Raw genomic sequence first — 24,978 nt, 5'->3', positions numbered from 1 at the left:
TAACTTGCTTTATCAGCAACTGTAAGGGCACTTCTGCTGTGGTACGTGAATGATCTTGGATGGAAAGCATACGTTTTTGTTCGTAACTGGTGCACAAAGTCTCCCTTTCTATATGTACCGGGGAAAGTTCCGCTGTATTTCTGTATATATATTCGTTATAGTGCATAAAAGCGTGTTCAACAGTTCTATTCTTTTATCGTCACAACTATTAAAGTTTGCTTTCAGTTCCTAACAAGTTGGTGACGCGGGCACAGTAATTGCTGACTAGCGAGTGAGAGCTGCTCCTCTTGGGGTTGTTACACTCTTGGTTTCCTTTTGGCCCTCAGAACCGGTGCTTGAAGTCGCGATTTTGGAAAGACTCTGGCCTGGCTCCTGCCCCGCTGTGGCCTCTGCGAGGTGCTTCTGGCACTGACAAGGTTAAGCCAGTTTTTACGAGTCTCAGGCACAATGAAGTCTCTGGCAGAATAACGTCTCCAGCTCGTAAAAGGTGAGGAAAAGCTTCTGGAGTGAAGCAAGGCCAAAGGAAGGTCCACAGCCCTCGCGAGGGACGTGGCCAGATACAGCCACCCCGCTCCTAGAATCACAGAAGGGTTTAGGTTGGAAGGAACCTCAAAGATCATCTAGTTCCAACCCCCCTGCCATGGGCAGGGACACCTTCCACTACACCAGGTTGCTCAAAGCCTCATCCAACCTGGCCTTGAACACTTCCAGGGATGGGGCATCTACAACTTCTCTGGGCAACCCGTTCCAGTGCCTCACTGCTCTCAGAGGGAAGAATTTCTTCCTTATATCCAATCTAAATCTCCCCTCTTTCAGTTTAAAGCCATCACCCCTTGTCCTGTCACTACATGCCCTTGTAAAAAGTCCCTCTCCAGTACTTTCCTTTAGGTACTGGAAGGCTGCAAGTACTGGAAGATCTTTTTATTGCTTATAAAAGAACATTCTAATGTTCTAAAATGCAAAAAAAAAAATCAGTTGGAGAACCCTTCGTTCATTAAACAAAATGATTTTTATTGAATTAATAGGATTTACAAGAAATGTATTTTTTTTGTCTGCAACAATGTTTATTGCACTAAAGAGAATCCATAAATAACATTTCAGGACAATCAATGAACCAAATGAAAATATTGGAGAGGGTAACTGTACAATGACAAATTTTCCCTAAGGAAGGAAGCTTTAATACAAGACAAAAGCTCGTTAAAAAATAAAAAAAGTAATTGCTGTTACATCCCTGATTTTTTCCATGGTGCGGCACAGCTGGTTGCTAAGCTGGTCAGACAACGCTCTTACCTTCCCATGGAACCGGGTCATGGTTTAGGAAATGAAGTTTACCGAGGACTTAAAAACCTGTGAAAAGGTTGCTTAGAGATCTTGGTCTTTAAGGAGGTACAGGTATTTCCCCTCTAACTTCTGTGAAAACCAATAGTAAATCTAACGTAGAAATGCGCTAAAGTGAAAAATAAGGCAACTCAGACTTCACTTTGATGGAATCTGCTCCTGCGTGGCCATAGCTCAGGGTGGGAGTGCCAAGGAGCAGCGTCCATGTTCTGTACATTAAAGCTGTAAACAAGGAGCACACCTCTCTCTGGAGAGGGCTAGGAAGTCCCGAGGGAAACACACAGCAATATCCATTTGGATTTGAACAAGGTTGTGAATCCAGGACGTTCCATACAGTTCCATCTATTGCCCTTAACAAAAATATAGTCAGCTTCTTACTAACACAGCCGACTGCGAGGAAAAGACACCAGGATCAAGTCTCTGATGAAACTCCACGCTGGTTTTCCGAGTAATAAACTAGTTCTTGTATGGAAAAAGATTAACAAACGTTCTTCGTTTTTATAAACAATACATAATACATGTAGAAAAATATTCAAGAGGATAATAACAAAGGTGCAACGTCAACAAAAATAAGCTGCCTTTTCAACAAAAGCACTTTTTCATAGTTTTAAGTGTGAAAACCTATTAAAGCTCTTAGTGTCCTCGTCAAAGTCTGTTCAAAAGAGTCGTTAGCTTAAAAATTCTTGCCGTGCTGCTGGGCATACCACTGCTGCCTCTGCTTGCGGTGCTCCAGCTCCGTGAGGAGGGCCTGCCGGTACGCCTCGTACAGCTTCACGATCCGTTCCAGTTCCTTCATGAAGAGCAGCTTCAGCATCCCCTGGTAGGTGTCCAGGTCCGCCAGCTGGAAGAGCTCCCACTTCAGAATGTGGTCGTATCTGGTTGGATAGGGAAGATGATTAAACACACACCGGTTTACGCGTTTTCTTAGAAACTGGCCTCACAGCTGCACAGCCACCCCTCAGATTTCCAGCAGTCTACATCAGCTTGTTTGATGGGAAGACAGGGAGCCGTGTCTCCAAGTGAGCTGGAGAATCATCACCTACAGCCAAACGGCAGAATCACCCCTAATGTGCCAAGATTAACTCCAGAAATACTCAGGATCCTATTAACTGATTATCATAAACCGACAGAGAAAATGCATTTTGGAAGCATTAACACAGCCATTCCATTCAACAAGCCTTGAAGATTTAGTAGCAAAACATCTTTTAAAATCAGAGTAACTCAGAAAAAAAAACAATTCCGACAGCTTACCCCAACACCCCCCAGCAAGTACCTCCCAGAAGGCAGAATACTGCAAGTCTTCCCTCACAACACACTCTTATTTCCAAAGCATCCTTGTTCCAGCCTTAACAGGCACTCTTGGACACCATCCCCCCTCCTGGTGAATCAGCAGCAAGAACCTCCGTCAGCGTGTCTCAAGTTGTGGGTCACGAACCCCACCGGAGCACGACAGGGGGTATCAGAGGGCATCAATGAGGACTAAGGCAGGGGAGAAAATCTGATTAGGCCAGCTGGGTTGGGGCGATCCCAACTGCAAGTACAGGCTGGGCAGAGAATGGATGGAGAGCAGCCCTGAGGAGAAGGACTTGGGGGTGTTGGTTGATGAGAAGCTCAACATGAGCCGGCAATGTGCGCTGGCAGCCCAGAAAGCCAACCGTGTCCTGGGCTGCATCCAAAGCAGCGTGGGCAGCAGGTTGAGGGAGGGGATTCTCCCCCTCTGCTCTGCTCTCCTGAGACCCCCCCTGCAGTGCTGCGTTCAACTCTGGGGTCCCCAACACAAGAAGGACATGGAGCTGCTGGAGCGGGTCCAGAGGAGGCCACAAAGATGATCCGAGGGCTGGAGCACCTCTGCTATGGAGACAGGCTGAGAGAGTTGGGGCTGTTCAGCCCAGAGAAGAGAAGGCTCCGGGGTGATCTTATTGCAGCTTTCCAGTACCTAAAGGGGCTACAAGAAAGCTGGAGAGGGACTTTTTACAAGGGTGTGTAGTGAAAGGACAAGGGGTGATGGCTTTAAACTGAAAGAGGGGAGATTTAGATTGGATATAAGGAAGAAATTTTTCACTCTGAGGGTGGTGAGGCACTGGAACAGTTTGCCCAGAGAAGCTGTGGATGCCCCATCCCTGAAAGTGTTCAAGGCCAGGTTGGATGAGGCTTTGGGCAACCTGGTGTAGTGGAAGGTGTCCCTGCCCATGGCAGGGCGGTTGGAACTGGATGATCTTTGAGGTCCTTCCAACCCAAACCATTCTGTGGTTCTATGGCTGCGAGTACTCACACCAGCCAGGGATGTCCTAACCGCCCGGAGCTGTCGGCAGTGATCGACCTGCCACAGGGAGCAGGGTGAGTGTCAGGGCAGTGATGCAACCACTAACTGCTAAATGTTACATGTTCCTACTCCCCACACTGGAAAAAATGAGCTGCTGTGGACCTGGGGAGGTCCCCTGGAGACATGTGCCATGAGCCTGAAACACACTGGTGCCACCTCCAACTCCTCCTTTAGGAATATCTGACGCAGCTCCCCACATGAGATGGAAACAGGCTCAGCTCTGAAGGCAACTGATTATTGTTCTATTTCTTCCTGGTTCCACCAGTTGCAAGGAGTTGTTGGTTGAGTAAGGCAAGACACAGCAGCCTGGGTCAGCAAAGCACCGTCCACACGGTCAACACTTTTTCCTTGACCAGGGAAACGGACACACACACACAAAAAAGCTCACACAGAAAATACAAACGGGCAAGAAGGGGGCTACACACAGACGGGCGCTGTTCGGAGCCACGCTCCTCGCTCTCCACGACGGAGAGCGGAGTATGCTGTAACAAACCCCAAAGAAAAGCAGAAGCACAACATCGATCCATGAGGCGGGAAAACGATGTCCAAGGAAAGGTGCTGAGCGCCACAAACCACTGCAAACACTTCCCAGTTAAGGGGCTGCGGGCGAAGTACAGCTCACCTCTCATTGTGAACATCTTCTCCTCCCCTACTCAACGTTCAGCACTGCTGGTCTTACAGAATCTGCAGCACTCTCCATGGGGTTTTTATTTTTACTTTTTAATATGGAGCAATTCTGAATTTGTTTACACTCCTAACATTTTTTTCAGTTTCTGAAACATATAAACATGTCTCTAAGTTCAGACTTTTGGGACATCAAAGCTGCTGCCATTGGACAGGTATAAACTTAACGTAAGATGAGGCTCTTCAAGCCTCCCTTGTTTCACCAGCAGAGCTGGAGAAGTTTCCCGAAGGATGCATTGCATGTCCTAACTGCCAAACCACTCCTGTGACTAATCGAGGCTACGCCATTTCTCCTGCAAGGAATTTTCCACAACCAAAACTGGCACTCTAAGGTCTGCAAGGAGGTGGACAGCTGGTCAAACCAAGTCAAGTTTCACAAGCGAGGTCTGTTCACTCACGCATTAGTCAGTGACTCGCTTTCATGGCACGAATTCTCCAAAGCTAGCACTGACAATCAGAATCCTAGAATGGTTTGGGTTGGAAGGGACCTCAAAGATCATCCAGTTCCAACCCCTCTGCCATGGGCAGGGACACCCTCCGCTAGACCAGGTTGCTCAAAGCCTCATCCAGCCTGGCCTTGAACACTTCCAGGGATGGGGCAGCCACAACTTCTCTGGGCAACCTGGTCCAGTGCCTCACCACCCTCTGAGTGAAGAATTTCTTCCTTATATCCCATCTAAATCTCCCCTCTCTCAGTTTAAAGCCATCACCCCTTGTCCTATCACTCCACGCCCTTGTAAAAAGCGCCTCTCCAGCTTTCCTGTAGGCCCCCTTTAGGTACTGGAAGGCTGCAATAAGATCACCCCGGAGCCTTCTCTTCTCTTCTCTTCTCCAGGCTGAGCAACCCCAACTCTCTCAGCCTGTCTCCATAGCAGAGGTGTTCCCGCCCTCAGATCATCTTTGTGGCCTCCTCTGGACCCACTCCAACAGCTCCATGTCTTTCTTCCAATCTTATACCAAACACATGGTTCAACATTTCCCGAATTTAATGCCTACAGTATTTACCTTTACAGATAAGCTATCCAAACTATTCGAGAAAGCAAGCGTTTTCCTTCATTACTTTCTTTTAATAGATCTCTTTTTGTACCAGTAGTAGGGGAAAGTTTCCAAGATCCTGGTATGAAACCAGTATTTCTAACAAAGATTTTGAACAAAAGCCTGGTAATTTTACAGAGATACGATGAAAAGTCTCTGGCTCATGGCCCGATGTCCAATACTACCACTACACCCCGCGGGGGAAGAGCTGCAGGATGACATCAAGCAGGAGACGCTGGCATTCGGGATGTTCCTCAAGGAGCTGGTAACTGAAATAATTCAGGAAAAACCCAAGACCCTGGGTCAACAGCAAGACAACTGCTTTGGAGAGCAACTTACAGTATGTGAGTTCAGGCTCCGACGCCCACGTGGCCAAACGACCACCGACCGGGATCTGGCTCCTGTCGGTCAGGGCATCAGTGGAGCCTCAACATCCCACAGCGCAGAGCTACCTGCACCAATGAAGCAGTACAGTGGCTTCAGCCAGCCAGATACACACCAAAGCCTAAAGCACACAGGCTGTTCTCTTTGATGGTCTCCTTCCACCTCATGGGATGACTGGAGAAGTCTGGCAGGGTGACACTGTCCTGGTTTCGCTGGGACAGAAGTGCAGAATCAATTCCCTGTTCAGAGTAAGTTGCATTTTTAAAATACTGCAGCACCAGGATTCAGTGGGAACGGAGTTGGCAAGACACTTTGGTTTAGCCTGTAGCCAGCCGTGGTGTGCAGGTTCCTGCAGTGCTCAAGGACTTTCCAACGTGTTTTTCATTAATGACCCAGACATCCAAGAACCTGGGGGGAGGGTGGCCAGGGAGATCAACACCTACATTGGCAAATGGGGATTCCACGCCATGGAACATCACGCTCACTGTAAGTTGGAAAGTTTGTTGGGAACAGGCTCTCTTTGTCCCCTCTTGTCTCTCTTTCTCAACGGCCTCCATCCCTGGAAGGTCTCGCTTGCCATTCTGCTCCCAAGGCCTACCCTCTCTCTGCTGGGATTGTGGTTTTTGGGACTTTCCTGCTCTGGGATCGCTGACCGGGAACAAGCTGGACATTGGCCAAGGGGTGGTGAGCAGCTGCACCATACATCCCTTGTCTGTATATATTGTTATCATTACTGTTTTCATTTTTCATTTATTTCAATTATTAAATATTTCTTATCCCAACGCACAGGTCTTCTTTCCTTTTCCCGATTCCCCTTCTCGAGTGGGGAGGGGTCACTGGGCAAGAGAACAGCTGGCTGTTGTTTAGCCATGGATACAGGCTAAATGCAGACAAACATGAGCCAGCAGCCACCCATGACGCAGCTGTAAGCACAGTTCCAGTGGGAACAGTCGGGCTAACCTGAGTCTACCTAAACCTGGAGAGACTTGTGTGAGAGCACTTCAGGTGTATCACCCCAAAACGAGCAGGGGTGCTAATGCTGCCCCTGGCAAGTGGAGCTGAGCAGCACGGAGCATCCTGGCACGAGCCTGGCCATCTCCAGGAACAGGACAAGCTGCAGAATTTCCTAAGCAAGAGGAGGAAACAGCAATTCCCCAACTCAATTTTAATCCTGATTTTGTCTGATCTGAGTCTTGTCCTGCAATAGGCATTTTAACCCTACTCTATTTTGATAAAATGAAGCCTTGAGGTAGTTAAACCACCACAGCAATAGTCCTCATTTCCTGCTTCTTCCCAGTGCTTTAAACACACAATTCACTTGCAATCTAATTTTCTTAACTTGGCAATAGGCAGCTGACCATTATAGTTAATGAAAGAATAGAAGAAACTCACGGAATAAGCAGAGTTATTTGAGCCAACTGAATTAAATGAGAAAATATATTCACTTGAGCGGAGGCGAGGTCAAAATATCAGTAAATTTATGCAAATAAACTGCATTACACATATTCAGAAGGCTGTATGCATCAGAGAAGCACCAAGACACGCAGATGACTACTAAAGATGCTTCTGAGGAACTTCAAGAACTTAAATAATCACAGCTTCTATAAACTTCCTAAATAACAGCTTCTATACTGAAGTTATCCCAAGTCTTGATGGGGCCGCACTGCTAAAATCACTTTTCCTAAAAAGCAAGGAAAAAAACCCAATTGCAGCTGTTTGGCAATATGGAGATCACACTCCAAAGAGAGGGAGACTGTGAGCTGCTGCTTTTGAAGGTCTGCCAGGCACAACCATCTTTGTAAGCACTTCACTACGACCTGAAGCCAACACCACCTTTCCATCTCCGCTCCTTTCCCCACTCACCAGGGCAGCAGGATTCCCCCGGCTCGCCCTGCGCTGATGTTATCCCTTCACATGTTCCGGGCCAACGGTATTTATCAAAATACAAGACCCTCCGCAGCCAGGCTGCTCCTCGGTGGAAGGTCTGTTCCGTATGAAGGTGGCAACACAAGCAGGAAAGACAACAAAGCCCCATCGCACGCAATAACGTGTCTGCAGGTTTGCTGGGGCCTGCAGCTTTTTTTTTTTTAAGCATCATCACAGATTGCCAGAACCTCAGTGGTTCTTTAGCTCTTTGAAGCTGTCGCTGCTGACGGTTCCTCCAGAAAACCAGCACATCAGGATAGTTTTCTAGTGTGACAGTTTCACTTTGGCTGCCAAGAGAAGTGTTAAATGGGGGCAGAAGTGTAATTAAAGACGAAGCCAGCAGCAGTGTCTCAATGGCTACAGGCTCGTTCAAGTCCAGAAAAGATCACAGGTTTAGGAACGCTCACCATGTGAGACGCCGAGTGGAACAGGGCACAGAGAACCAGTACCTGACCTACACTCCTCAGGAATTTTTTTTTTTTTAGAAAGGCAACTAGTCAGAGAGTCAGAAATCAAGGGGAGAAAGTAGGAGGTTACTAGGCAGAACACCCAGCCAGAATACCCTGACTCCAGGGCTCTTCCCAGCAGATAACAAGTATTTAATACAAAATAGGACACTTTCAACACAGGAGACCCTGCCCTGAGTATCTACAGCCTGTTGGTTAGGGCTGGAAAAAGAAAGTCCTGAGTTCAGATCCTTGCTCCAAAAGAGGTGGGGGAAGAATCTGAACCATGATCTCTCACACAAGGAAGGCGTTTTTTGGTCTCCTCACCCCCACAGTCTCATGCATGCAGCCTGGCACACTGTGGGAACACCTACCAGACTGGTCTTCATAACCTGGAAGGTGGAGAAACATTCAATTTTAGAGTCTAGCAAAGGGTTAAATGCAAGCCAGGAGTCTTGATTCCATTCTGATAGCTGTACTTACGCTGGACAGATACCAGGAGAGAGAAGAAAAGGGCCTTTCAAGGTATCACAGATACCTTGACATTACAAATCGTTATCTCAAGCTGTAAGTAGTCCTCCAAGCCTCTTCACTGTTTAGTCAGCCAAATATCTTTTTTATTGAACAGTTTGACCATTTTTCACTACAATAGGCAAGTATTATGGTTAAAACCTACTCAAGCCTCCATTAGACTTTTCCAGTGCCAGAATTCTCATCCTTTAGAGAAACTTGTTGAAACAAAAGCTAACAGTATCTATTTTTGCTGCCATTCTCTACTTTTCTCCACAAAAATGACTGGCCTTAAGTCAGCTAAATCAAGCTACAGTGCCAGTAACAAATCGGAACAGAATATACCACAATGACATCAGTGCAGAGCTGTACTGATCATCAACAGATTTTGCCAGTAAATTTCAAATAGCAGACGGCAAAAGCTATTCCTCTACTACCACGATGAAAGCATTTTGCCCACTTTCCTTCATTTTCGCACCAGAATACAGGAGAATACGGACATAGTTCTCATACTCAGCTTTTGGATCATACTACTGGAGAACTCACAAGTTGTCCTGGATTTGGTTGGAACAGAGTTAGGTTTTTTTTTAGTAGCTAGAACTCGTCTTGTGTTTTGGATCTAGCATGGGATTTGCTATGAGAAGAATGTTGACAGCGCACTGATGCTGGTGCTGAGACATCAAGGACCTTTCAGCTTCCTATGTTTTGCCAGTACAGGAGCACAACAGGCTGGGGGGAGCACGGCTGGGATAAAGGGCCCACAACTCCTCTTATGATTTGAATTTAGAACTAGGATTGGGGGTTAAACTGGCCAATGGAGTATTCCATATCACGCAACATCGTGCCCAGTATATAGACGAGCACTGGCCGAGAAATTTGTTCTTTCTCTCTCTCTCTTCTTGGAGTTCTATCTATGAAACTAGATGATCTTTAAGATCCCTTCCCACCCTAACCATTCCAGGATTCTCTGATTCTATGATCTTTCTGTCACTCCTTTTGGGCCTCTCGCTCTTCTGGGATTGTGGTTTTGGGACTTACCTGTTTTGAGGTCGCTTGCTGGGACAGGCGTTGGTCACTGGGTGGTGAGCAATTCCACTGTGCATCACTTGTTTGTACATGTTCTTATCATTATATATATTTGCAGATATTAGTATTGTCATTATTATCTTTAATTTTATATTATTATTATTAAATTGTTCTTATCTCAACCCACAGGTTTCCTTTCCCTTTTCCCCTTCAATTCTCTTCCCCATTCCTCAGGGGAAGGGGAGGGCGAGCACGTGGCTGCTCGGTGCTTAGTCGCCAGCTGGGTTAAACCACGACACGAGCGTTACTGGATGCTTTTCTCAATCTTTAAGCCAGTTGCTTTGACAACAGAGAAGAGGTTCATTATTAAAATTATACTGAAAATATATAAGTGATCTCTATCTTAATAACTGTGAAAACTATTTATCAATTGTTTCTTAAGATGTCCTCAAGACAAGGTGACAGTAAGCCAGCTGCTACCACTCCTCCTCACTTTTCCAATATAATAATAGCAAAAAATCAGAATTTACTTCTTCACGGAAGCGTTTGAGAATTACGATACTATTCCTATTACCACCAGCACTACTTTATCAGAAAATACATGAGTTTTTATTCCTCTGAACAACGTAAATTCTATTCAAACAGCTTGAATGATTTTTTTTTTTTTGTCTCAGTCTACTAGATATACAAGAATTCCTGATCATCTTAAATGGTTTAAATTGTCTTAAATTTGTTTCTCAAGTTTCAAGAGAAGTACCAACACGAGTCCGTACAACGCAGGTTGAAATATTTAAAACTACATAGTCTGGATGTGCCAAAGGCCTAAATAAAGAACTGCAGCTGCAGCCAAACCCTAAAAGTATTTCTAGGAAACAAGTCTTCCCATAGGTTACAGGAACATAGCATGTCCCTGGTACGTGAGTGTACTGGTGGATTTTAGGCCAACTTACATCTTTACAGGCTGCTGGAAAGCCCAGTAACCACAAGAAGTAATAAAATCCACAAGAAGTAATAAAATCCATTCAAATTACAGTTACTAGAAGCAGCTATAAAAAAGAGCATATTTTAGCTGGAAGTCACTGAACATCACACACAGTCTGAACTTGCAATTACAGATGACCTGCTCATGGCTGTAAAATTTAGTTCCTCCATATTCTCCTTATGAAAAAGTACATGATTTCGTAATTATGAAGAAGTATCTGGATTTTTTTTATGGCTTTTCTATTTAGTGTTAACTCTTCTGCAGAGCTGTACTCATTAGAAAAGGTAATTTGTTTCATTATGCTGACTCAAGTATTTTCTCAAGGGACACTCCCTTTTCCTAGAGCATTGCTTCTTTGAAAAAAGGACTTCTTACGACCACTGAGTTTTTAATTAAAGTTCTTGAATTTCAGTCTGTATTCAAAATTCTTAATTGCGAAGGAGAATTTGTATGTCTTTTTTCAAAAAGCAGTAAGAGATACATTAAGAAGTTAACACCCTAAAAACATTTCACATCTTTCAGTCCTGGAAATGTGTTTTTCTTCCAAGCTAGGCACGCAGAACGTGAAACACAGAGGGGAAAAACAAACTCACTTTACAGGAGCCCTGGCATAGACCTGCAGCCAGTCTGGAATCTCTGCGGTGTGGTAGGGGTTCGCAGGGACGAGGAGAGGTTGGCTTCTCTCCGCTTGCTGGGGCTGGTAAGTCACTGGGGGAGGCTGGTCGTAACGGGGAACGCTGTACAAAGACAGACAGAGTCTGTAACCTCCAAGCAATCATTCAGACACACTGACACCATTAAGTTGTTAACAATAAAACACAAGTTAATACAGGCAAAGGCCGATGATGCAACCACTTATGGAGTGTTGCCTCAGCAACCCTTTACTGAGAGCAACTTTCTGTTCCTATTTTTGTGCTTCGCTCCTATCACAACTGTAAGGGCTGCTGCGATCCTTTGGCACACCACAAAATCCACCTCAGACCTATCCATCTAGTGCCTGCTGCATGGATACTACAGTGGAACAAAAAACAGTACCTGCTTTTCAAAGATTAAAAAGGCAAGTATTGGTTCAGCCAAATAATCCGTCATTTAATATGTTAGTTATTCCATTTATAGCACAGGTCATCCTCAGATGTTTATCTTTTGTGCCACACATTAAAAAACTTTCTCTTCCTGGGTAACAGCAAAATAGATTGACTATCAGAAATCAACTGGTAGGTTTGATGCATACTAACTTTATTTTACTTTTAAATTATGAGTAGCTAGAATACTGATTTTCATCCCAGGCAAGACTTAATTCATGTTTCAGATGATATGTGCTATTTGTTCAGACGTCAGATAAAGTTTCTCTTCAGTCTACGTTCTGTTGCCAGCAACCTCATTGCTTTACTGACAGCTGAAGAGAATAGTGGCTTTGTTTTGGTGTGTTAGGAACAATTTCCTGTTTCTAAACTTAAGACAGTAACAGATGAGACAACAGCCCAGCAACTACACCTTTTTCTGAAAATCTTAGTCAAGAATCAGTAAAGCTTACTTCTAAAAATAAGAAGTTTTTGGCATGTTATGAGACAAAACCAGTTCCACTTTCCTAATTGGATTAAGAAAAAAACAACCAGAAGGCCAGTGTCTTACCTGGGAGCACAAGGGTGCTTATACTGAGCTCTTTTGTTGATGTGATCTACGTAATACACTCCAAATTCTGCCGACTCAACTCTCTCCCACCCCGGAGGCAGCCCCTCACGCTCGAGTGGATGGCTCCAGTGAGTTGTGTTCGTGTTGTGGTCTATATAGTATTTCCTTCCTCGAATAGTCCAGTCCACTGACCAGCCAGGAGGAAGAGGTAAATCTTCAGAACTATGATTTGTTAAGTTTCCTAGAGACGTAGCAGCAACTCTACCAATGCCTAAAAAAAGGGAAAGCAATGTTTAGCTAAATTGGTAACACCCAAACCCAACAACAAGCACAAAGTTAACTTTCCCTCCCCGACCTGAGGCTCCATATGAACTCTGAACAATACCAAGGTGGTTATGGTGCGTGCGCTTGTACGTTAGTGAAAAAGCACAACTGAGTCAAAATAGCTGTTTCCCTTTTAAGCCTCACTTGTTCCACTCTCCTCCGACTCCAGAATCACTAGGCAGCTTTGTTCAGAGACAGTTAAAGGATCCTGGCTTTTTCAGTCAGACAAACATTAGCATACATCTTGGGGATGAAGCTGTTAATAGCTTCAATTTGACACGAGATTGCAAATATTAGACTGTTTATGTTAATATGCTATTACAGCTGCATCAAAACTATTTATCTACAAAAAAAAAAAATAGCTGTTTCTTTTTCTAGTTACAGTCAGAAACTACAACTGCCTAGAAAAAACACTGAATACCAAGAAAGCTTTCCAGATTAACCAGTCAAGAACAGTAATAGGACCAGGTAAACCCAGAGAGGAGGGACAAGATCAGCACTGCCCTGCTGTCCTGCTTCCAGCTGTGACAGAGTTCGTTTTATTTTTCAGCAGCTAGAAGGGCTCCGTGTTTTGGATTTAGTCTGGGATTTGCTATGAGAAGAATGTTGACAGCGCACTGATGTTTATAGCTGGTGCTGAGACATCAAGGACTTTCCAGCTTCCCACGTTTCACCAGTGTGCAGGAGCACAACAGGCTGGGGGGAGCACGGCCGGGACAGAGGGACCACAACTCCTCTTATGATTTGAATTTAGAACTAGGATTGAGGGTTAAACTGGCCAATGGAGTATTCCACATCATGCAGCATCATGCCCAGTATACAGATGAGGGTTGGCTGGGAAGTTTCTTCTTTCTCACGCTCTCCGTCTTTCTCTCACTCTTTTTGGGCCTCTCGCTCTTCTGGGATTGTGGTTTCGGGACTTATCCGTTTCAGGATCGCTTGCCGGGACAGGACAGGCGTTGGTCACTGACTGGTGAGCAGTTACACTGTGCATCACTTGTTTGTATATATCATCATCATGTTATATATTATCACTAATTATTCTAATTTTCATTTTTAATAACTACTACTTGAAATTTTACTTTATTTCAATTATTAAATTGTTCTTATCTCAACCCGCGAGTTTCCTTTTCCCCTTTAATTCTCTTTCCCATTCCCCAGGTGTGGGGGTACAACCACCAGCTGGGTTAAACCACAACTGCACTCACCATCATTACTCAAATTCATGTAATCACAGCCAAAAAGTGCCATCAGTAACAAGAGGAAACAGAAGAGCTGGATCCACACCAGACCCTGCACAAGCCCTTTGCTGAACACAGCCACCCTGCACACCCTGAAGATGATGTTGCCACACTGTCTTCGCTACAACTAGCTACGCTTGTCAAACTACTAGTTTATGTGCACTGCTGGAGGGGACAGTCAGGCTTCTGAACAGGATTCAGACGAGGCTGAGAGACCTTTTGTTCACAGCGAGTCACAAAATCTCCTCACCTCTTAGTCTAGTGTAAGTAAAGTATGCTAGTGTAAGTATAAGCTGAGAAGTATATCCGCTTCTCTATCTCTTGGTCTTCCCTAAAACGAAGCACCTATGCTTCATTATGCTAAAGAAGCACGGGGAAAAAAAGTAATTTCCAGCTCTTCTTGGGGATGTGGGCTGCACTAGGAGAAGGGCTTCCCCAGCAAGAGAACTACAGCCTAATTAGGTGTATTTGGGGTAGGAGAGCTGACAGGGATCAGTAGTTAATCGATTAAGTTCCCACCTCTGCCCCAGAAACAGAGCACATTTAGGGTTTATCACTAAATAGCTGATTGAAGAGACTGTTCACTAGCATTTTAAAATATGTGACTTGTAACATACACACCGTTTTCACCTTTTAAAAATTAGCGTGCTGGATGCTGAGAGATGTACTGAAGAAACATAATTCCAATTTAATCTTTTCCTTCCCTCTATATACTACGGATACTTAGGAAGCTAGTTGAAATAAAAGCCATAATAATAATAACAGAAAATTAAACAAAAAAAACCCCAACCAAAACCCAAGTGAGATAAGAATTTTGCAGGTCTCTTTCTATTCCTTGGAAGCTTACTACCTACTGGATGTGCTGGCTCAAATTCAACTCTTTTTTTTAAATCCTTTTAAGTAGTTACCTTCAGTTACCCACAGCTCTACAGTGAAACAGTCTTGGGCTTTAAAGAAATCCCAATTATCTTTTAATCCCACAATCAAATCAAACGCATCTATTCATGCACAGTATTCATCAGTTTGCACGTTATCATTTCCCACAGCCAGAAGAAGGGGTATGGGAGCCACTTTTTCCATTTTCTCAGAAGCCAGGAAGTGACTCCCCCACAAACACCACTTTTACTGACAGAAATACACCCCTTTCCTTCTGTTTTTCAAAAATAACAGTTTTGTGTGATTATTTCTTGAGATAGTGGAAGGGAAAGGCAGAGCCTAGCTCACCTAAAGCATACTATTAAAAAGGTTGTGGTCATTAACCAAAAGAGACGACAGGACTACTGAAGTAGCAGCAAAACTTACATTTCTCAGGCAATTTCATACTTTTGTTTGCTGACAAAAGTCCTGTTTAACGATATATACACAATACAGCATGCTAGCCAAGGGATGTCATCAATTTTACGTGCCAGTTTACATATAAAATAACAAAGACTAAAAACTGGATGGGCTCTCATTCTAATACAAGATAGCAGTCATCAACACTAAACTAATGGCAAGGCTCCACAGCCACTGAATAAATAAAAAATAAATTAAAAAAAAAAATCTAAGTTCCTACTGAGCAGTGTTCTTTAAGACATTTGTGCTCATCCACAAATTTCTCATCAGGATTAAGCAACCCAGACCTTTACTTCCAGTAAGAAGAACCATCCTGGAGGCACCCTGACCTTTAGCAGTACTGGGGCAGGGAAACTATTTCAGACCCTAGCTACAGTTATGTCACTGGTTTTGTTTTCATTTCAATGACAAAATACAAACACTTAAGCTTCATGAAAATACTGCACTTTGGATAAACAAATCCAATATTTTCTCCGACTAACTGGCCTGCTGTGTTGGGATTTCATGTAGGTATAAACAGTGACTATTAAGTCACCACTACCAGAAGATCTGAACACACAAACTTGGCTGGGGAAAAAGAACTTTCACAAAGGCATAAATGTATTTTTCTCTTTATTGTTAAAACCAGCACAAGTCTGTATTTTTGTTACAGTCCCACTTAAATTCTATCATGATTCCAGCAGCAAATACTCACATATTTATTCCTCGGGGTAAAGGTTAATGCTCTCTAACATTGGAGGTTAGTATTAAAAGTTGCACAAGCCAGGATGATAAATAGCAAGCCATCCTCTGCCCTAGAAGTTCTCCTGACACAATGCCTGAATCTCTTCACACAAAAGCCTGGGAAGAGTGGGAGACGGACTCGGGTAGTGAGGAAAACCAAAATCCAGGTTAGAGAAATCACCTAGAAAGCAGACTAAAAAATAATGCTGCACCCAACAGAAAGGCAACCCTGGCAGTTCTGTGCTTGCACAATCTTTTAATTCTAGCTACATAGTTTCTCCCAATGACAGCTTACTTTTTTTTCATTTTGAAGATGCAAAGAGCAAAAATAGCCTCAGCCTGCAAACACATTATACATCACTTTTGTCATTTTGACTTCAAATATGAAGAAGAGCCATATCATTAAGATAAACTCACACAGCTGTAGCAGTCACCAGTTTTGAACAGTGTTCCAAGTCTCTACAACTAGCAAGTTCTAATTTTGAAATCAAAGGCCACATTTATGAACAGAAGGTTGCAAACACTTCAGGTTGTAGACTATCATGTATACTCTCGATCCATTTTTCCCTTAAAATCACAGATCATATTGAAATATTCTCCATGCTGGAAGTATTAAGATGTCAAGTAATATCCAGTGTCTTAAAACCATTAACCTACTACGGCATTCAAACTGGCAATTAGTACAATTCAGCCATTTGTGCATATAACTGGAGTTACTAGGTATCACAAGAAATGGTATATTGGTTTTCCTCATAAAACTCAGCCAATCCTTCTTTCGAGGGAGAGTGGATACACACAAGAGAAATAGCTCCTGCTGTGATTTTGAACAGTGCAAGAAGATGAAAACTGACTTTCATACATCTGTAAGCATGAATAATAAGACAGAATAACACTTCAAATAGTAAATTTGCACGTGATTTTTTCCAAAGGATAAACCAAAGAAGAACGTTATGAGACATTATAAACCCACCCACTGTGAGCACCACCTTTTCTGCGTCTCACTGCCCAAGTATGACACTCTTCTATGTTTAAATTTCAGGTATTTTTTTGGTTCAGCTGTTGCTTTAAGGAACACCAACACTGAACATTATTTGTGGCTTTGCTTTTTCCTTCTCTTGTAAGATATAGTATCTTCAGTTTAAGGTCCTGAATTAATTGCCAACCAGGCCAAGAGGCATCATATGCTGCTCCAAAGCAAAAGAAAATCCTGCTCAATGGAATTTGCTTGCTTAGGAGTATCCTTGTGTATGTTCTCAACATTTTGGAAAAAGAAAGTGGAAAGGAACAGCAACCACTTCTTACTAGTATTAACAAGATTTAAAACACTCATTGAGTTTTAAGTAAGGCCAGGCCCTATATTTGGTCTTATTTTCAACATCTTCAACAATAGGGTGTCTCGATACCAGAACCCAAACTTCTGAGCATCACATTCCAGTGCATTGTAAGATATAAGGTCAACAAAGGGAAGTTCTTCAGTCTGCCTGGTAAAAAGCACTAGAGAAAATCCTATCACCAGAGCAGAAAGGGAAAAAGAGCACAAACACTGAAGAGAAAGTCTCACTTTGTTTATTAGATCCAGTGCTGGTGCAGGCAGAGAAGTTCTAGAGCCTATGAACTCCCAACAACCAGCTTCCACCAAATTTCAAAGTGCTGAAGAGCAAATCTAGCCAAACAAAAGCCCTTCATACACATCTTCAATCAGGTCAACTGCCTTGAGAGCCTTTTTTCAGGATGCCAAAAACCTCTCCCTTCCCCTCATCAAACCAGGACGAAGGTCCCTTCCAGCCCTAACCATTCTATGATTCTATGAAGAACAGGAAGAGAAGACAAACAGTTTAATTTTAAGGGAGTAAGTAATAACAAAATAACAGAAAGAGGATCCAGAAAGTACCCTGTTTAGATAGGTCTGCAGGTTCTAGGCCCTCCTAACCCATTTCAAAGTGTCTGAAGGAACTTCCTGAGCACAAGTACCTCGTTTTTTCCGAGGGAATGGGGCATTATTCCAAGTCAGCATAAATTCACAAATAGGAAATGACAGGAAGTACTCTGAAAGTCTGGAAAAGTACGCTGCAGAGAAATCACTGCAGAATCAGCACAAAAGAAGAAAAGGGCAGGAATTGTCATTTCTTTAGAAATGAGTGAAGTGTACACGCCTAAAAAGAAAAGCCCTGCTACTTCAGCTCTAAGCAGGTTCCACTTAATCATTTGTATTTCATTTTGCGCTTACACTGAACACAAATACCAGTTTGCAATTTGTGAGGGGTACAATTTAACACGAGAGGAACCTGCTTTCACAAAAGCACACGGGATTCTCTGTTCACAGCAGTAATAATTTTTCTCCTCTGACATCACAGTCAACTGCTTACAATCCACCACCAGAAAGTGCCTTTACACTGTGACTTTAATCTCAGCAATTTTCATATACACGTAAGAATTTTTCAGCTTACCGCTCACACAGGTACAAATAACTCTGAGGTCTTGGTTACAAGTTAGTTCCAATCTATACTGTAGATATAACTTCAACCACAGACCTCCCCAAACCTTTAACCTAGAAGAGAGGAAAGAGATGTCGAGGAAAGACAGGTAAAGTCTCTTAGAATTAAGTTTGATATGGACACTAAAAAAAAAAAAAAAACACTTTCAAGAAATGCCACAGAGGGAGCTAAACATACAACACCAGGAAACATCTCCACTGAAGACTTTTTCAGGAAAACCAGCAGCACTAGACTGCTAATTAAAACCAAATCTACTCAGAATAAGGAGAGGAGGACACGGAGAACTGAATCACACAGAGAAAAAACATGACTTCAAGGAGAAATGCCCATGAAAGAACATATCAATGCTGTCAACACCAACTGTCAAAAAATCACGGGACTTTAAGGACTTTGCTGAATACTTTTGAATATTTAGACCTCACTGAGAACACATTTTCAAGTTATCTTCAAATTATAAATTGGAGAATCTTTATTTTGAAGGAAAGCCAAAATTCACATGCAACTTTTCACCTCCAGACCACTGATTTTCAAAAGTGGTCTCGGTTGTAACCAACACGAAATGAACCACCACTCACCACCAGCAAGTGTACCTTGTGTTCATCAGGCAATATTTCTGTAGTAATCAAACCAAACCACAACAGAACCGAGGGGAGAGGACGCTGAAGGAGGGTGGGAGAGGAGGAAAAGGGTAGAAGGCAGCATTTACAGATTCTAGCTAACACTTACACATCAAAACTGTAGGTGCTAGGCAATTTTGTCATCAATTACCTCGATGAAGAACTTTGATCAGGTGAAACACTTATAAACAACAACAGAGATGTGTGAGGAAAAAGTAATTTAGACAAAGAAAATGAAACTAAAAGGCTTGCCACAATATTCTGGAAATGCAGGAAAAAAGGAACTAGAAATTACAGAAAGATTAGCGTATGTCAAAGAACACACTGCAGGTTTGAACACAACGGATGGTTCCAATAAAAAGCAGCTTAATGGTGAGATGAAAGAAATAAGAAAAACTAAGGTTTTCTTATTTTGGGTCACATAATTCTTCTACTGAGAAAAAGTAACAGCAATTCTTGAAAAGATGTACAGAAGTTAAGGACATAGGTCCATACTCTTGCTGCAGCGAAACGGAAAGAGGAATTCAAGAGTTCATATTCCAAGCTGAGATGAAAGGAAAAAAAAAACGGGAAAGGGAAACACTTTGGCAGACAAAAGGGTCACCTTTTTTGTCTCTCTGTACACATGGGTAAGATTGAATACTCACCCATTACAAAATACACACAGAATTTGTTCAAACTATCAAATGTACAAATCTGAGAGTGAATGACAAAGGCCAACCAAGTATCAGCAGCTTCTTTATTACTTCCAGAGGTGAAGGGGGTGTGTAGACAAACGGGGAAAAAAAAGGTCTTTTTAGAAAGAAATTCATGTTGCTACAATTGAGAAAAATACAGCTGTAAAGCCCTGCTTTTAGCTTGTTTGAAATATTTGCTAGATTCAACTCTACTTTTCAAACTCATAGCTAGAGCTCCATTTCCACTCAGGATTGTTTCAATTACACCCAGCAGCAGTATCATTTTTTGAAGTGTAGTAAATTTGGATGTTTAATTGACGGACTGGTTCATGAAATCCTCCCCTCCTGCCTCTCCTCCCTACAACACCCCAGCACATGCTAACAGGTGCTTGTCATCTGGACCAGATAAACATTAATAAAGCAGATAAACAACAACTGGCAGAGAGGAGGAATTTCACGCAAACTGCAGGGAGACCAGACATATCAGCATTTAGTAAAATAAACAAGGATAAAGCAGCAAGTCTTAAGCCTCAGTATTTCAGAATTTACTGGCTGACAGCAGTGATGCTAGCATTACTCTTCTGTCACTTTTCTGAAACGTTTCTGTAGTCAAAAAAACCCACAGAGCATCGTCAGGTTATATAGCAGCCTTAAATGCTGGCGTTATTCCTAACAGATTTATTTTTCTGGACAGGAGATTTCTTTTACTATTTACTATTTTGTTTACAGATTACAAGTAACAAGGAACTAACCATGTGTATCATATTGAAGGTAGTTATTTACAGGTTTGAAATGTTTGGTTTAAATTCCTCCTTGAACACAGTCTCTGTAGTATATAAAGTGCTCGAATACAGCCAAATTTACTACTTTTAAGGTCACCTTTTTATGGGCAATACTGTAATCTCAGACCTTTTTAGTCCATCAACAGATTTACAACTGCATGCTGCACCAAAGAATTATTCTTCAGTGCCATCTCAGATATAGTCAAATGTTTCAAAAAGTAATATTTAATGGAGTCTTCTTTCTTGTGCTGTTCTTCCATTAGAAAACAAAGACAAGTTCCAGTGAATTTTAGGAGGAAACAGATGTATTTACAAACAATATTACAAGATAAAAGAAAAAAAAGTCAAGGACTAGCAAGTCAATTTCAGCACAAACTCTGTGCCAATTCACTAATTACAGAAAGCAGTCATTCCTCCCTTTGCCTATTTATAATAAATTATTTTAATTATTGAGGTCAAATTAACACCATAAAATTACACAACAACACAATGATACTTAAAATATAATAACAAACATGGTAATGTTGTAATTTAGAACTGTTGGTTATTCTATACAACATAAAAGTAGGAGAAGTCCCCTAATGAATAAAATTCCTTGCCAGCTAGCAACTGAATCAACTTTGTCATGAGTAGCTGCATATACGGTTGGCATTAAAAAAAACCCAAACTTGCTCAACCTTACCCCATTATTTAATAAATAAATAATGTTTTAGGTGTATTTTTTCCTTTCTGGATACATGCAATCAAACTCTTAACTCTAAGAAATGTCAGCATATAGTGCACTCAGATCACAGGGATGTCATTAAAAAGCAGCTCTGTCCTACACAGCATAACTCCTAAAAACATTGATCATCCAGATATACCTCTGCACCTAAAGTCTTATCAAACCCATATTTTCACAAAAACAACCATTAATACTTACCTGAAGTGTGCCTCCCATGATTCTGTGACATCCTCTGGAAAAGATCGCTGGTGTGCTCGTAATACCTGTAGTCCTCATGTACGCGATCGTTTAACGGACGTCTCCTCTGGGCATCGTAGAAATGATCGTAATAATAACAACGGGCACCAGCATCTCCGTTTTCCAAAGCAGAACTGGCTTCTGCTAAAAAGGACTGGGAGGAAGAGCCATATTCTCTAGGGACATCGGCTAAACTTCTTGCGAGATAGGAAGGTGCAGACAGTCTGTTGCTTTCACGTCTCATTATTTCATGAGGCGGTCTCTGCACTGGAGTTCGAAGGAAACTCTGGTTTCTGGAAACAATTCCATCTCCACCAGAAGCATATGCAGAAGTTGTTGAGTCAGGAGGACAGATATCAGCTCGTCTTGGAATGGTTGGACCGTGACGGATAAATGAAGGCATCAGATCTGATACATAGCATAAAAGAGAAGTAAGAACTTTGGCAGTACTTACACATAAAGCATTTGGCTAGCCACAACGCTGATTTACACCATGGAAGTGAGGAAATTCAAATCCTAGAGCCCCTTTAAGGCACCTCTAGTGCATATAATGGTAACGCTGCAGTTTCTACTGAGACAACAAAAACCACTGCACCCTCCACCAGCAACAAACTGCTGCCAAAAGAATGCAGTTTTGCCAGTAAAACTCCATCTACAATAAACAAACAAACAAACAAGCCCACCAAAACCCACACAAACTCTCAAATCACCCTGCACTGTACTGTGACTACATCAGCCAGGCTTCATACCTCTCTCCTAGAAGGGTCAGGAAAAGTCAAGTATCCAGGCTACTGCTTCACCACTTCGTGGAGACCACTGTCCTTAGGAACTCCGAATAACTGAGGGCGTTAATGTCCACACGCTCACAGGAATCCACGACAGAATCGGAAACAGAGTTCATACTTTCTCCACGAATCACAAAGTTCAGCCAGAAAAACGCTTGCTCTGCATACATAAGTTCTCAAACTACCACGAAGGTATTTCACTTTCTCCTTTACATAAAGGGGTTTTGCACATGAACACTGCCTCCCTCCACTAATGGATAAGTTACTCCTCCCCTATTACTTTCAACATGATATAAATAAATATTTTCCCTATAAGTGACCTGATACAAACTATGACTTTTGTTTAAGAGCAAGCTACGCCTATTATTAATTGCTTTTTATTAATAAACTCTTAGGGTCAAAATTCAGTGCATCCCAGAAAGCATCATGAGTAAATTTATCATGATCACTACAAAGCAGCCATGTAATAGCTGGTCATTAAATCACAGCAAACAGTATAAATGTGTAACGGGTGCGAACCCCTCAGACATGCTCATAGTTTATTATGAAAAAAAATCAGTGGGTTTTTGTGTTGTGTATTTTTTTTTTTTAAAGACTAAGCAATCTGTAATCAGACTACTAAATGATTTTGCCTGTTGACTGGGCAACCAGCTGTTCACACAGCAAATACTCCCAGAAAAGCCAAGTGTCTGCTCCTGCCAGCAAATCAGTTGTTGCTAGTTGTGATCTCCAAACTAATCCTGCAATTACAGCATAATACGTTTCAGTCTCAGGTTGTTTTCAAAGATTAACAAAAAGAAACCTCAGTGCACTTTCCAGGTGTATTTCATAGAATGGTTTGGGTTGGAAGGGACCTCAAAAAATCATCTAGTTCCAATCCCCCTGCCATGGGCAGGGACACCCTCCACTACATCAGGTTGCTCAAAGCCTCATCCAACCTGGCCTTGAACACTTCCAGGGATGGGGCAGCCACGGCTTCTCTGGGCAACCAGTGTTTTGTACAGTCCTGGCAAAACCAGGACTGTGGCATTCATGTCAGGTTAACCACACAAAGCTCAGCGCATCCAAGGTGCATAGCGGTGACCTCATCCAGCTGATTCAGGGCTAAGAACGGGAACACTCGCTTCCGCAGGGATTTTAGGCAACTGTCTCGTACAGTTATCTCCTTTCCAAAGCGCACACCTTCTGGCAGCGCACACAGCCTAGGTGGGGAAAACCACCGCTGGAAGGAGAGATATCACCTGTTCCGTTCATCGGGAAGATACCTGTTGGGAGATCACCTTCAGCCCTACCTGTTGAAACTCAGCAACGGCAGCTACGAAAATAAAAAAAAACAACCAATTTCCTTCGCTGTGAGCACCTGGTGGCACACTACGTGTGGGGCTCCCTTTTGAATTCGACCTCCCCTCCAGGTTTAACCTCCTTCCGGCAGCTCCCGGGTCTGACAACAGGGATCTCCCCCCCCCCCCGGCCCGCCCCGTCCCCTCACGAAGGGAACCCCCCGGGGCCTCGGGGCCCCGCCGGCCCGCAGCCGCAGCACACAAAGGCCGCGCCCCGCGCCGGAGACGTCGGCCTCGCCCTCCCCGCCCGCCGAGCCCGCCACCGACACTCACTGCGAAGCAGAGGGCTCGTCTCCTTCTTCACGTACTTGCCCTGCACCTCGCCCGGCTTGGAGAGCTCCGTGCGCGTCTTCTTCCGCGACAGCATCCCACCTCCCGGCCCTCTACCACCGTCCGCATGCCCGGCGCCGCTCCCCGCTCCGCAGGGCAGGGCCCGGCCGGGCCGGCCCCCTCAGGCGCGGCGGCGGTTGCTCCGCGCCCTCATGGCCGCTCGGCGCCGAGGGGAGGGGAGGGGAGGGGAGGGGAGGGGAGGCGGCGGGAGCGCCGCGCAAGGGCTTGTGGGAAGGCGGCCTCCGCCCGCCGGGGAACGCCGCGGGGCGGGGGGGGGGGGGTGCGCGCGCTGCCACAGCGCCCCCGCGCGGTGGCGGGAAGGGCCCCGCCGCAGGGCCCTGTCAGGGTTTTTTTGTACTTTAATCTTATTTTTCTGCTTCCATAAGGGAAGAAACTACTTTTAGTAGCCGCCAAACTGTGCTGTTCGCTATTAAAACTCTGTGTGTTTATTTTATGACCTTGCAGATGGTATCTGAAGCACCTACAACTTCCATGGGATGATCCCGAAATATTTTCCGCTTGGAATAAAAAAAAAAAAAATAATAAAAAAAAAAGACACAAGTATGGATCACACAGTATTTTTGTTTTTTACATTCATTATAAATAACGTGTAAGTCGGTTCATCTTTCGGTTTGACATGATGTTGTAAGGACGATACATTACACCGGAACAAAACGAACTCGGTAGAAAAAAAAAAAATACACAATTGTTTTCATTTTGTACAGAAGGCATTTGTCATGGAACGACAGCATCTGACACCAAAATGACAGGTAAATGATGGAAAACCTGAGAGATAGTGTTGTTGTTTGCTGAAAGTAAACAAAAGGGTTTTACTCTTGATAGAACCAGACCGTCCCCTGCTCTATCTTACATATAATCTGGCTAAAATAAAATCTTACAATCATTTTTATTGGTTTTTTTTTTCAATCAGAGTTCAAAGAATTCCATTTTCCCTTTATTTAAAGCAGTAATTGGGGAACGTGCGACAATGTACACTTTCAAATCATTCTAAACTGAGAAGTAGCGTTTCAACCGCGTGAATTTAGTACCCATAAATTTAACTTGGGATCTCTCCTCTTCCA

At 43.3% G+C, this 24,978-nt stretch overlaps 1 protein-coding gene across 1 annotated transcript; it reads right to left on the bottom strand.

The window, feature by feature from the left end:
* Window positions 1-1,058: 1,058 nt before the first annotated feature.
* On the bottom strand, window positions 1,059-23,938 carry SAV1 (salvador family WW domain containing protein 1). Its single transcript, XM_086613148.1, has 5 exons — window positions 23,840-23,938; window positions 21,403-21,849; window positions 12,287-12,557; window positions 11,248-11,391; window positions 1,059-2,213 (listed from the first exon to the last, which is right to left on the bottom strand). The coding sequence occupies exons 1-5, from the start codon at window positions 23,931-23,933 to the stop codon at window positions 2,012-2,014; spliced, it is 1,158 nt and encodes a 385-aa protein (XP_086469274.1). The 5' UTR covers window positions 23,934-23,938; the 3' UTR covers window positions 1,059-2,011.
* Between the last annotated feature and the right edge of the window lie 1,040 nt (window positions 23,939-24,978).

The sequence above is a fragment of the Tauraco erythrolophus genome, chromosome 6 (genome assembly GCF_009769465.1).
Source record: "Tauraco erythrolophus isolate bTauEry1 chromosome 6, bTauEry1.pri, whole genome shotgun sequence".
NCBI lineage: Eukaryota > Metazoa > Chordata > Aves > Musophagiformes > Musophagidae > Tauraco > Tauraco erythrolophus.
Note: the sequence above shows the minus strand (reverse complement) of the source record. Positions and strands in the feature narration are given on the sequence as shown.

Excerpts from the sequence above, each read along its gene's own strand:
- SAV1 (XM_086613148.1), bottom strand. The coding sequence starts at position 23,933 with ATGCTGTCGCGGAAGAAGACGCGCACGGAGCTCTCCAAGCCGGGCGAG. Across the intron at positions 21,850-23,839 it reads GACGAGCCCTCTGCTTCGCA|ATCTGATGCCTTCATTTATC; the intron begins GTGAGTGTCGGT and ends GCTATGTATCAG. Across the intron at positions 2,214-11,247 it reads TATGCCAGGGCTCCTGTAAA|ATACGACCACATTCTGAAGT; the intron begins GTGAGTTTGTTT and ends CTATCCAACCAG.